A 14,017-nucleotide genomic window follows, 5' to 3' on the forward strand; every position below is an offset into this window, starting at 1 on the left:
AAAAAAGGTTGATAAGTTTGGGGGTGCCTGGGTGGCACAGTGGTTAAGCGTCTGCCTTCGGCTCAGGGCGTGATCCTGGCGTTATGGGATCGAGCCCCACATCAGGCTCTTCCGCTATGAGCCTGCTTCTTCCTCTCCCACTCCCCCTGCTTGTGTTCCCTCTCTCGCTGGCTGTCTCTATCCCTGTCGAATAAATAAATAAAAAATCTTAAAAAAAAAAAAAGGTTGATAAGTTTGAATATATGAAAGTAAAAAAAAATTATAAAACCAAAAAATTTATTGATCAAGTTAAAAGTAATAATGTATTAGAAAAAAACAGACTAGGTACCCCATAAAAACAGGCAAGTTCACAAAATACAAACAGCTTAAAAATTAATACATGAAAAGATGCTCAACCTCACTCATATTAAAGATGCAAATTTTTAAAAACCAAAACAATACATTTTTGCCTACCAGACTGACAAAGATGTATTTTTTTCCAATCACTTACATAGTGATGGGTAGGGGAGGGAAGAAGGAAAAGAACATTGTTATAAACATCACCAAAAGTGTTCCTTATTTTACAAATATGAGAGCTTAAACTGGAAGTTAGAGTCTCAAAACTGGCAACATGTTCTGTGGTAGTCATCAGAGTGTCCCTCACCAAATATTTCTGGCTCTTTGCCTTTTAGGTGTGTATGGTAGAATTATGCCTCCCCATTCTCTAGCAATCAGATGTGGTTAGGTGTGGCTCTGTAACTTGCTTTACTACAGAGTAACAACATGTCAGGGTAGAAGCTTAAGGAATCAGTACTGATTTGCTGTATTTCTTTTGTCTTGCCTGAACAAACATGGAGGCATGGAAAGGAGCTTCCCTCAACCTGGGTCCTTAAGTGAGGATGATAGAGAACAGAGCCCACCAGCTAATCTATAGTGGCAAGTGAGCGAGAGATAAACTTAGGTTGTTAAAGACAGTTTGTTACTGAAACATAACCAAGCATAAATGATATATCTATCAAAATTAAAAATACACATATCCTTTGACACAGCAGTTCCACTCCTGGTAATCTCTTCTGCCAACATACTTGGACATGGGCATAAATAAGTATGTACAGGATTTTTATTGCAGCAGTTTGTAAAACCAAGACCTTAAGGTCTATCTATAAAGAAAGGGCTGGTTATGGATTATGGTACAAAATACTATGTAGCCATTTTTTAAGAAAACAGATCTGCACTTGCTGACATGAAATACTCTCAAAGACACAGAGACCAAAAAAATGATAAAGACAACTTTTCACTACACACCCTTTTGTTCTGATTGCATTTTTTAAAATCAAGTATATATAGAAAACTATTTTAGTGCAATTTGTATCAGAATCCCAGCTGACTTCTCTGTAGAAATTGACAAGTTGATTCTAAAATTTATATGGAACACGACAAATAGCCAAAATAATCTTGAAAAAGAACAATGTAGAATTTATATGTCTCAATCTCAAAACTTACTGCAAAGTAACAATAATCAAGAGAGTGTAGTACTGGCATAAAGGTAGACATATACATCAATGAAAAATAATTAAGAGTCCAGAAATAAACTCATGGGTTTATGGTCAACTGGTTTTCTATGAGGATGCCAAGACCATTCAATGAGGAAAGAAAAGTCTTTTCAACAGATGGTGCTGGGATAGCTGGATAAGCTGCATGTAAAAGAATGAAGTTAGGCCCTTACCTCATTCTATTATGCAGAAATTAATTCAAAATACATCAAAGACCAAAATAAGGGCACTAAAACTATAAAACTCTTAGGAGAAAACACAGGAGTAATTCTCATGACTTCTGATTTAGCAACTGATTCTTAGATATGACACCAAAAACATGAGCAATGAAAGGAGAAACAGCAAAATAAATAAGCTGGACTGCAGCTAAATTAAAAACTTTTCTGCCTCATAATGCACTATCAAGAAAACAGAAAGACAGGGGTGCCTGGCTGGCTCAGTCGGTAGAGCATGCAACTCTTGATTATGGGGGTCCTAAGTTCAAGCCCCATGTTGGGCGTAGAGCTTACTTAAAAAAAGAGAAAAAAATTCACAAAATGGGAAAAAATAGTTACAAATCATATTAAGAGGCTTACATTTAGAATATACAGAGATCCATACAACTCAATAATAAAAAGACAAATTACCCAATTTAAAAGGGGCACAGGATACAAATAGACATTTCTCCAAAGAAAATACACAAGTGGACAATAAACACATGTGCTAATCCTCAATGTCATTAGCCACCAGAGAAATGCAAATCAAAACTACAATGAGATACTACTTTATAGTGAGTAGGATGGCAAGATTCAAAGTCAAACAATGGCAAATATTGTTGATGATGTAGAGAAATCAAAATCCTCATATACAGCTGGTGGAATCGGCCAAATGGTGCAGTCACTTTGGAAAACAGTCTGCCAGTTCCTCAATGGTTAAACACAGAATTACCATGTGAATCAGGTATTCCACTCCCAGTATATGTTCAAGAGAAATAAAATGTCCACAAAAAAGTGTACATGAATGTTTACAGTAGTATTCATAACAGCCAAAGATGGAAACAACCACATGTCCATCAACTGATGAATGAACAAAAACGTAGTATGTATCTATATAATAGCACATTATTTGGCTATAAAAAGGAATGAAGTACCAACACATGCTACAACACGGATGAACTTCTGAAACATTACGCCAGCTGAAAAAAGCCAGTCACAGAAGACTATGTATTATGTAATTCCATTTATATGAGGCGTCTAGAAGATGTAAATCTAGAGACAGAAAAGTAGATGAGTGGCTGCTTAGGGCTAAGGCTGGGGGTAATGGGATAGGCAGGTGAGGAGTTTCTTTCTGAGGTGATAAAAATGTTTACTATTGGTGGTATTTATGGTGGCACATAAGTGACTATACCAAAAATCACTGATCTGTACTCTGTAAATAAGTGAATTTCACAGGATTAACTCTATTTTAATAAAGCTATTAAAATAATGACTGAAGTTTTTAACCGACTGAGCCACCGAGGTGCCCCATGACTGAACTTTTTAAAAAAGAATGACACAGATTTGTATATGCTGAAATGCAATGATCTTAAGATGTTAAGCAGAAACGGTGTAGTCTCTCTCCACAATGTTCGTTATATATGCCATAGGGTATGTATAGATTATAAAATCCTGCGTATGTGTATTTACATATACCCATATACGGATAGTGTATCCCCACTACAGAGGGGTGTGTGCATGTGATTATGAAGACAAGGAGGATAAAGTGGCTAATGGAGGTTACCTCTGAGAGTTAAGTGGTGGGAGGGCTGGTGGGAAGATACAGGCAGGGGCTGAAAGGAGACACATTTTTATTTCATCTTCCTTTTTGGGGGGGTTGAAATGTATCATATGTGTATGTTGCGTAATACTTTTCAAAGAGACCAGTTTAAATAGGAAATAACTTGCTAGGAGACAGCGTGTGGAGTATGCTGCCTTAGGAGGCAGCTCGTTTCTCTTCAGGTGCGCAAGCATGTACAGAATGGATTTACACTTACTAGAGACCTTGTAGGACTGAGTGTTGGCTGGGCAAATGGACTGGATAACCTTGGTAGAATTTGAGATGACTTTAAAAGTCTCTTCCAACCCTGAGATTTATTTCAAATTAAAAAAGGTGGTTAGTCTTGAGATTGGGAAGAACCTATGAAAATTCTGCAGGTTTGATGTCAATTACGCTTAATTTTCATTAATGATTTAACATAATCTCAAGGTCAACAAAGTAGGTCAACATTCTAAAACATGGCATTTCTAATCAGATGTATAAAATAAAGGCAAAATGCACATTTAAAAATCTGAACTGAAGTTATATCTCCTCTTGAAAAGAATATTTAGCACTCTCATTTTTTGTCAAGATTAAGCATTTTTATTAAATCTTGTTGAATAGATAGGTGTAGTGATTTGGAGGAAAGCACTGGTTAAAAAAAAATGACGAGGAATGAGAAATTCAGAGGCCAAGATGCTAATTTTCATGTCGTATTTTTCTAATTTGTTTTTCTATTTTAGGCTCAAAGTTAAGGCTACTGCTTAATAATATGATAGAACCAAAAATATAACTGGAAAAAAGTACTGAGGTATCATTAAAAATGTTTATGACCTTTATGGATGTAATTTTTAGTACTGCACAGATGGATTTCTGGAAATAACAAAGAAGAAATCATTTTTGGCTTCAGTGGTAGTTTGGTAAGAGCCTTTGGCATCGAAAGCAGGCCCTTTCCCTTCCCTGCCATGAAAACAGGTTTGAATTGGTGAAGCATTTGCTCTCCATATCCATAGAAGTTGCCAATGTTACTAAAAGCATACTTCTATGAACAGGTGAGGAACACCAGAAAGTCTCAGAATACAGTGAATGATCAGGTATTTACTGGTACTTTCAGAAGTTAGGTAGAGTCAGGTAGTGACTCAAGGGGGGGAATGTAGCTATTTGGCTACATAGTAACCTTACTACTGCTGAGCAATTTTCACTTCAATATTTGTTCTTCTCAGCAGGTAAAATAAGTCTTCTTCTCATCCACAGACAATGAAATGGAATTTCTCTCTAACCTGAATTTGTCTTTTCCATCGGGCATGCATTTGTGTCTCTGCTTCCTATGGTAGTTTAAGGACTCAAGTGTAATTTATTTCCTTTTGCAGTGATGGTGCGAGGCTTGGTGGCGAAATGAACGGGATTGTAGTAGAAGTTTGTTAATTTACCCCTTTTTCTTCTGCTCATTCTAAGAGGGCATATCCAACAATGCATCTTTTATAAACGTAAATTCTCATTTGTGAAATGTTTTATTGTAGATTTTAAATGTCAGATGAAACACAAATGAAAAATACTGCATTTTGTTTACCAAATTTGTTTATGTACGTTCTCTCCTCAATTTGAGAAAACTATTTTCCTATGACTCTAGGACCTGGCTCAGCTTCTTTTCCTACTTGGAAACTGTATGTTCCAGCAGCTTTAGAAAGATCAATTGCACTGCAGGAGGCAGAGAATTTCTTTTCTCTTTATCACCCACCCCACACAAACCAGAGCTGAGAAGAGATGCGTGCTTAAAGGTCGGTATTCTGTGGGTCGCCGCATGAAGTACGGTAGTGAGTGCTGTATAAAGCTCACGGCACCACACATGTAAGGTAACATCATCAAAGATGCATTTTCAGAAAAGAACAATCCTTTGAACTTAATGGAACCAAGTCAAAGAAACACTAGATCAAGACTTTGTCACTGGATATGCATAAATCTGGGTAACAGCAGTCCCGTACTAAACAGAAGAAAACGAGATGAAAGGCTGAAGAGCAGGACCTCCCCCAGTACAGCGCACGCAGACAGCTAATACAAGGACGCACGGCCACACGGATGTTATGAAATTCCACATGTATGTAGATATGTTTAAAGAAAGTGAGTGTGGGTGTTTAAACTGTCTGAAGGCTGTTAGTGAAGAGAAGTAATGTGAGTGGCAGATTCTGAGGAACCTTGCTATTTGCTGTTTCGGTAGGCTTTGAGCTCTCAAACCAGAGCCTTCACTCATCAGCAATTTTTTTTTTTTAACCTTTAGGTGCCTTTAGAAGGTGCTCCCTATACCACTCCAGGGCATTACTTTATTTTTCAAGTTGTTTATCTAATTGTATCTGTATGTTGTGATTTCCTTCCCTATAGCTGCCTGTTTTTAACTTTTTATTGAGTGATCTTTTAGCTTCACACTTCTTAAACTGGGGCACATGTGGCCCCCACAATGATGTACTAGGGGTTATGTGAAGCTACAAGACAAACCTGAAGCATCTTTCCGGAGGTTTATTTTGAAAATGTGGAAAGTGTTATAGTGCTGTGGTTAAGAGTGTGGGCTCTGTTGGCAACTTCCTCAGTTAGAATCTTTGACTCTGCTATTTGTCCTTTGGCAAGGTACTTAACTTACCCAGTCTGTTCCTAAGTTATTGACTGACTGATTGATTGGGGGGGGGAGAGCTTGAGCGCGTGCAGGGGGGGGCGTCAGAGGGAGAAGAGAATCCTAAGTGGGCTCCACACTGAGCGTGGGCCTCGATGTCATGACCCTGAGATCATGACCTGAGCTGAAATCAAGAGTTGGATGCTTAACTGACTGAGCCATCCAGGTGGCCCCTGTTCCTAAGTATTTTAATCTGAAAACAGGAATAATACTAGTGTCTACTTTATAGTTGGTTGTGAGAAATAAATGGCATTCAGAAAATTGCCTAGCACATACTAAGTTTTCAGCAGGTATTATGATGTGTCTTAATATTATTCATTTCCCCCCTCTCTAAGCAAATATAAGTAAGGATGGAGATAGGACATGCTGGGTGGAGATTAAGACAGGAAGACCAGAGATGATCGCATGGAAAAGGTGAAGGTGACATTTGAGTAAAGATCTGAAGGGAGTTAACTGTGGATTCTGGGAGAAGAGTTTCAGACAGAGAAAACAGCAAGTACGAAGAGCCTAAGGCATGCCTTCCATGTTTAAGGAATGCCAACAGGGCTAGAACAGAGTGAGTGAAGCGGTAAGCAGACGGAAAAGAGATGAGGGATGGGCAGTGGGTCATGCAAGGCTTCACAGCTTTTACTCTGAATGAAAGAGCCATCATATGCAGAGGAGTGATACAATCCGACTTATGTTTTTTAACAGTGTCTCTCTGGCTGCTGAGTTGAAAGAAGACCATGAGGAAGCAAGAACGAAAGTGGGTAAGCTACTGCAATAACTCACCTGAGAGATGATAGTAGCTCAGACCAGAGTGGTGACCACAGGGTGGTAAGAAGAGAGAGAACTCTTGATACACCTTGAAGGTTAGAGTTGACAGACTTTATTGTCAAATTAGATGTGAAATATGAAAGAAGGAAGGAATCAAGGGTGTTTCTGTAGTATCTGGCCTAAGCACTAAAAGAATTAAGTTGCCATTAACTGAGACGGGAGGACTGGTCATAATAAGAGTAAGCTGGGGGAATGTCAGAAGGTATTTCAGATACAGAAAATTTGAGAAGCCCAGTAAACATTCAAATGGAGATGTTAAATAACTAGTTAAATAAACTGGCTTGAAATTTGGGGAATAAGTCCAGGTTAAAGTTACAAATTTGGGAATCATTAGCACATAATATTTATTTTTATTATTTTTAAAAGATTTTATTTATTTATTGAGAAAGCAAGCGTACGTGCCTAAGAGTGGGGGGGGGGAGGCAGAGCGAGAGGGAGAGACTCTCTAGGCAGACTGAGCTGAGCATGAAGCCTGATGTGGGGTCTGATCCCACGACCCTGTGATCATGACCTGAGCAGAAATCAAGAGTGGGACGCTTAACTGAGCCATCCAGGCGTTCCAGCATTAGCACATAATATTTAGAGTCATGAGGCTGAATGAGATCAACTAGGGAATGGTACAGACAGAAAAGAGCAAAGGCCTAAGGATTAAACTTTGAGGTTTTGATCTCATTTCTTTGGGAAGTGGAAGGATAAAGAGGTAAGAGATGAGGGAGGGAGAACCAGCTAAGAATAAAAAGAGAGGTGGAGATTCTAGAGTAGTATCATAGAAGTCAAATGAACAAAATGCTTCACAGTGAAGAGGGTGCTTGACTGGTAAATGCTGCTGATACATACATCAGGGAAGATGAGGGCTGAAAGGAGACCAGGGGTTTTATAACAATGCTGTCATTCATGACCTTGACAAGAGCAGTTCTGGGTGACTCTAGTGGGTAAAATCCTGAATGGAATAGATTCAAAAGAGAATGAGAGAAACTGGAAATAGCAACTTTAGGCAACACTTTATATTCACACTCCAGTTAAATGTGAATATGTCTATTGCAATTGAAAATTCCCTTTACAAATTATCTTCACAATATTTACTCTCCATTTAAGAAACAGCAACTTTCTAAATCTGCTATTTTGATGGAAGGAGAGAAGGAGAAGAGGACTGTGGGAGAAGAATAAGAATTAAATGTCAGTGAAATAAATATTGGTATATTAAAATTCACGTACCGCCCGAAACTAAATAAAAATGGTTCCAGTTTTAGCACAATTTCTAGTGCAATTGGAATCACCATGGACTTTCAAAACACACACACACACACACACACCTAGACTTCACCATTCAGAGATTCTAACTGAGTAAGTTTGGGATGAGCCCTTGGGCATCCTTATTTGAAAGCTCCATAGGTGTTTATGAAATCTGAAAGCATCACAGCCCAGCTTGAGTTGAGAATCACAAGAATATAGTAGTTTAAAACATAAAATAAACCCAAACAATCAGGCTCCTCTGAGAAACTCAGCAGTAAAATCACTATTTTTAGAAATTTTTAAAAGACAAGTGGCACGAGTGGTCAGATGGGGCTGCATGTTGCAAGGGGGTGATAACCTAGTATTTCCCATCTACAATACTTGGAACAATTCACTGCGGATACAAAGATGACTACATGATATGTTGTTGCTTTAAAGGACTCCTAGCTGATCTACAAACCTGCGTCAATATTCAAGAAAACAAACACTTAACCTCCACTTTCTTATCTCAAGGAGTTTAATGGTTTCCTACTGAAGATCAAGTAACTTAAGGGACCAAATAAAATATATATGACAGAAATTATCTCTACTTGAATTAACGCAGATATAATTTAGTATTAAACCAGTATCAACTAGTCTATTTCAGAAAAGGATAATCAAGTGAGATAGATCAACTAACGTTTTTATCCACAATTCAAATAAAAAGAAAGGCTGCGTTACTTAACGTTTAAGGGAGGCTGAAAGAAACAAATATTAAAAACAGAATTCAAAATCTCTCTTAGAGGTTAAGGAACTTGTAAGAAGTTAGATTTTGATATAAAATAAGACTAACAATATTATATTAGAAAAATGAAAATACTTGAAGAATAGAGAAATCGCCTGGTCAAAGAAGGCAGATTTACCGATTATATGAGGCCACTAATCTCTTACTAAGATGTGTTTTTATGAATTTTTATTTGCAGAAATTTTAAGGGGCAAGTCAACGTCACCACAGAGAAGAGAATTAACTGAAAAGAAAGTGCTAAAACATTAAGAAAGAAAGCAAACCAGGGTGGATTATGCTGCAGATGTAATAACCTTATCCTTCAAACTCTAAGTTCTATGACAGTAAAAATGAAGTTCACAATTTGTATGAATACTCTCAGAGGTTTTAAAAGTAGTATGATTTGACACTTAAAAAAGATGAAATAATAATGCTGATAGCCATTTCTACAGTGCCGTCAAACGTACACCAATAAGCCCGGCCTGGAAAGTGAGCCCACCTTCAGGATTATTACCTTGAGTGTAGGCAGCATCATCAGATCCCATACTCAACTTCCGTGCTTCACTTATTCTATCCACATGTGCTAAAGCAGGGTCCGTGAGGTGCTGAATATTCTCTGTTTCTACATAATGATCAGGATGGTTCAGAAGATTTGTAAGTTCAAAGGTAGGGGACACCACCCCCGGTGAAACTGCAGGGGGTTTATTAGGAGAAACTGTAATTTTGAAAGTATATTTTGTATTGGGCTGCGTGACCACGACTCGAGGAGAAGTTGCAGAGTTATTGCCTATTGCTCGACTTTTGGGAGGGTGGTGATGGATAAAGGCAGGACCCATGCTCACTTGCCCAGACATATTCCTGGAGGCAGCAGCTGCTCCCGAGTTTGTGGATATGAAGAGGGTGGGCTGATTCCGCATGATCTGTTCATCTCCTGGGGCAGCATTCGCTGAAATATAGACCTTGGGCTGACTACGGGACATCACTTCATCGGTATTTGGGGGACTGGCAGCTATGTAAACAGTGGGCTGATTTCTATTTAAGGTCTGGCTGTTGACTGAAGAGGAACTGCCGGAGGTTCGAGGTCCAGAAGAACGCAATTTTGAAGAGCTGTTTCTTTGTGGGGGTTCAAGTTTGATTTCAATCTGGTTTTTTCGAGGTCCTGTTGAAATATTCTGAATGTTATATTGGCTATGGGCAGAAGACTGTGAGCTACCAGATGAATGAATTGTTGGTGGCTGTGGAGTAGTAGGTGAACTGATGGGCATGTAGACATGAGAGGTCTGGTGGCCTTGCTGGTTTGGCTGCTGGGCTGAGGTATGTGACATAGGATTAGATGCAGGATAAGTAGTCCAGGGACCCGGTTGTGAAGGTTGATAGACTTGCTGAGGGTTCATAGGATTAAACTGAGATACCCAGCCAGAGTGCTGTTGCGTCTGTCGAGCTGTACCACTAGGAGTTGTAATGTAAGGCCTAATATAGATAGAATTTCCCTGTGGACTGTTAAGTACAGGTGGAGGTACACCATGTATGTGCAAAGATGTAGGAGTATTACGACCAGTCTGGATGTTTGGGGCTAAAGTTACCATAATGGGATTAAATCTGGGAGTTTGTTGAGAAAGGTTAGATGTTCCTTTGCTGCCTAACTGAAACCCAAGATGCGGTGCTGAATTTGAAGCACCAGATGTACTAGACATTCCAAACACATTAAAACCTTGAGGAACTTGAGCTGGTGCTGTCTGTGGCTCCTGCTGAAAGAGTTCGTTACTGGACTGACCACCTTGAAGTTGTCCATCACTAATGCTGTGCGTTAGAGTCCTGCTTCCATTCATTCTATTTCCTTCTCTTCCATGGTGGTAAACATTCTGTGACTGCAAGTCCAAGTTGAGAGAAGTCATGTGATTTCGTAGGCCAGAAATTCCAGAGTCATCCGAGAAATTCAAGTCTCCTTCACCATAAAGATACCTTGTACTCTCTTGAGAGAGAACGGCACAGCAGGCATCCAGGTTATTATTATTCTATAAAACAAAATAAAAATAGCTTGATGTTAACAAGCAGAAGGTAATGCTTACAATCTCATCACTACTAAAATATTACGTGATTAACAACTGATTAGTTAATATGAGTCTAACAGACATATTTGAACCTTTTAATTTGAGAAGAACTGTTTTTTGTGCTAGTGCTTGAATTACAAATCCTCACTACTAACATAATGGAAAAGCTCTCTAACTAGCTAATAGGCGACAGCAAACCAAGTCACTGTTCTGTTTTAGGAGCTATTTTACAGTAAAATGGATTTATGCAAATACAGTAAAATTATAACCTAATTAAAAACATCATTTGAATGCTGAACGAAACATAACCATTCAAGTATTATATTCATTAGGCATATAATACTATATAATTGTTTTGTACATTCAAGTGCTATATGAATTGTTTTAAACTAATGACCTATTAAAAAATTATGTATGTAGGGAGTGCCTGGGTGGCTCAGTCAGTTAAGCATCGGACTCTTGATTTTGGCTCAGGTCATAATCCCAGGATCGTGAGATCGGGTCCTCAGCCGGGCTACATGCTCAGCACAGCGTCTGCTTAGGATTTTCTTTCCCTCTCCTTCTGTCCCTTCCCCCTGCACGTGAATGCTCTCTCTAAATAAATAAACTCTTAAAAAAATTATATATGTAGTATTTAAAAAGTCCTAAAATAACACAACAAAGTCATCTCAATTCCTTATATGCTTCCTCTTGTGTAAGAAAATCTCCCACACATATGTATGAAATAAACTCAAAGTAGCACTTAGAACAACTGAGCTTGTATCTCTGCCCTTAGACAGCACCATACAAAACTCTACAGAAATTAAAACTAAAACAAAAAAGCAACCAGATCATTTCTAAAGAATCCTCAAGAGATGGACAATCACTACTCATAAATCATCCATGAAAATATTTACTGAACACCTAAAATATGCACAGAGGAACTGCCGGAGGTTTGAGGTCCAGAAGAACGCAATTTTGAAGAGCTGTTTCTTTGTGGGGGTTCAAGTTTGATTTCAATCTGGTTTTTTCGAGGTCCTGAGACTGTGGAAGACTCAATGACATATAGAACCAAAATTTTCCCTAGAAGAGTTCTGTAACTCAATTAGAGAGACGAACCATGGATTAATGAAAAGCTAACATTACTAAAACATGACTATCTGCCAAATAATAAGTGGTTTTTAAGTTGAACAGAGAGTATTGTAGACTACTGTACAAAGAACTGTGTTAAGGGAGGCATCGTCTGGTGGGCTTTGTATACAGCAGTACATGCAGGACCTGGATAGGGAAAAAGGATTCCTGGTGAAGGGAATGGCATGAGTAAAGACAGACATTAGTGTGATAATAAGTAAAAGCATATTCTAATTAGGTCAACTGGAACAGACTTAGTTGGGAGTTAAAAGGTTTTTATTGGAGATTTTGTGGAAAAAATATTAAGAAAAGCAGATTGGGATTAAATACAGGCATACCTTGTTTTATTGCACTTTGCAGATACTGTGTTTTTTACAAATTTAAAGTTTGTGGCAACCCTGCCTTGAGTGAATTTATTGGCACCATTCTTCCAACAGCAATTGCTCACTTCATGTCTCTGTGCCACATTTTGGTAACTGTTAGAATATTTCAAACCTTTTCATCACTATTATATTTGTTAGGGCAATCCATGATCCAGTGATTTTTTTTTTTTTAAAGGTTTATTTGTTTATATTAGAGAGAGAGAGAGAGAGCATGCAGGAGTGTGCAAGTGGGGGGAGAGGCAGAGGGAGAGAGAGAATCTTAAGCAGTCAGGCTCAATCCCACGACTCTGAGATCATGACCTGAGTTGAAACCCAAGAGTTGGACGCTTAATTGACTGAGCCATCTAGGTGTCCAATCCAGTGATCTTCTGATGTTACTACTCTTAATTGTTTTGTGGTGCTATGAACCGTACCCATGTAAGATGGAGAACTTCACTGCTAAATGTTGTGTGTGTTCTGACCATTCCACTGACTGTTTCCCCATCTCTTCCCCCCCCTTGGACTTCCCTATTCTCTGTGACACAACAATACTGAAATTACCCTAATTAATAATAATAATAACCCTACAATGGCTTCTAAGTGTTCAAGTGAAAGGAAGAGCTGCACATATCTCAACTTTCAATCAAAAGCTAGAACTGATTAAATGTAGTGAGGCATGTCAAAATCCAAGACAGGCCAGAAGCTAGGTCTCTTGTGCCAAAAAGGCAAGTTATAAATGCAAAGGATTTTAAGTTCTTTTTTTTTTTTTTTTAAAGATTTTATTTATTTATTTGACAGAGAGAGAGATAGCCAGCGAGAGAGGGAACACAAGCAGGGGGAGTGGAAGAGGAAGAAGCAGGCTCCCAGCGGAGAAGCCTGATGCGGGCCTCGATTCCAGAATGCTGGGATCACACCCTGAGCTGAGGGGAGACGCTTAACGACTGAGCCACCCAGGCGCCCCAGGATTTTAAGTTCTTGAAGGAAATTAAAAGTGCTACTCCAGTGAACACATGAATGATAAGCAAGCAAAACTGTCTTATCACTCATATGAGAAACTTTTTGTGGTCTGGATAGAAGATCAAACCAGTTTCGCCATTCCCTTGAGCAAAGCCTAATCCAGAGTGAGGCCCTAACCTCTCTTCAATACTGTGAAGGCTGAGGGAGATAAGGAAGCAGCAGAAGAGAAGTCTAAAGCTAGTAGAGGTTGGTTTATGAGGTTTAAGGAGAGAAGCCTTCTCTACAACATCAAGTGCAAGGTGAAGCAGCAAGTGCTGATACAGAAACTGCAGCAAGTTCTCCAGAAGATTCAGCTAAGGTAATTAATGAAGGTGGCTACACTAAACAACAAATTTTCAATGTAGATGAATCAGCCTTATACTGGAAGAAGATTCCATCTAGGACTTTCGTAGCTATAGAAGAGAAGTCAATGCCTGGCTTCAAAGGACAGGCTCACTCTCTTGTTAAAGGCTAATGCAGCTGGTGACTTTAAGTTGAAGCCAATGCTCATTTATTATTCCAAAAATTGTAGGGCCCTTAACAATTATGCTAAATCTACTGTTTTTGCTCTATAAAAGGAACAACAAAGGCTGGATGACAGCACATCTGTTTCCAACATGATTCACCGAATATTTTAAGCCCATTGTTGAGACCTACTGCTCAGCAAAAAAGATTCCTTTCAAAATATTACTGCTTACTGACAATGCACCTGGTCACCC

General features: G+C 38.8%; 1 protein-coding gene across 6 annotated transcripts in view; it reads right to left on the reverse strand.

Moving 5' to 3' along the window:
• Positions 1-14,017, reverse strand: part of TAB2 (TGF-beta activated kinase 1 (MAP3K7) binding protein 2) — an 87,162-nt gene that overhangs the window by 25,119 nt on the left and 48,026 nt on the right. For all 6 annotated transcript variants that reach the window (XR_007191547.2, XM_057310979.1, XM_048225932.2 and 3 more), the window contains one exon: positions 9,294-10,794. Coding sequence is in view for 5 of the 6 variants with exons in the window: in XM_057310979.1 (XP_057166962.1) it covers positions 9,294-10,794 (1,501 nt within the window). In the remaining variant the exon portion in view is untranslated. The remainder of the gene's footprint in view (positions 1-9,293; positions 10,795-14,017) is intronic.

The sequence above is a fragment of the Ursus arctos genome, unplaced genomic scaffold (genome assembly GCF_023065955.2).
Source record: "Ursus arctos isolate Adak ecotype North America unplaced genomic scaffold, UrsArc2.0 scaffold_13, whole genome shotgun sequence".
Classification (NCBI taxonomy): Eukaryota; Metazoa; Chordata; class Mammalia; order Carnivora; family Ursidae; genus Ursus; species Ursus arctos.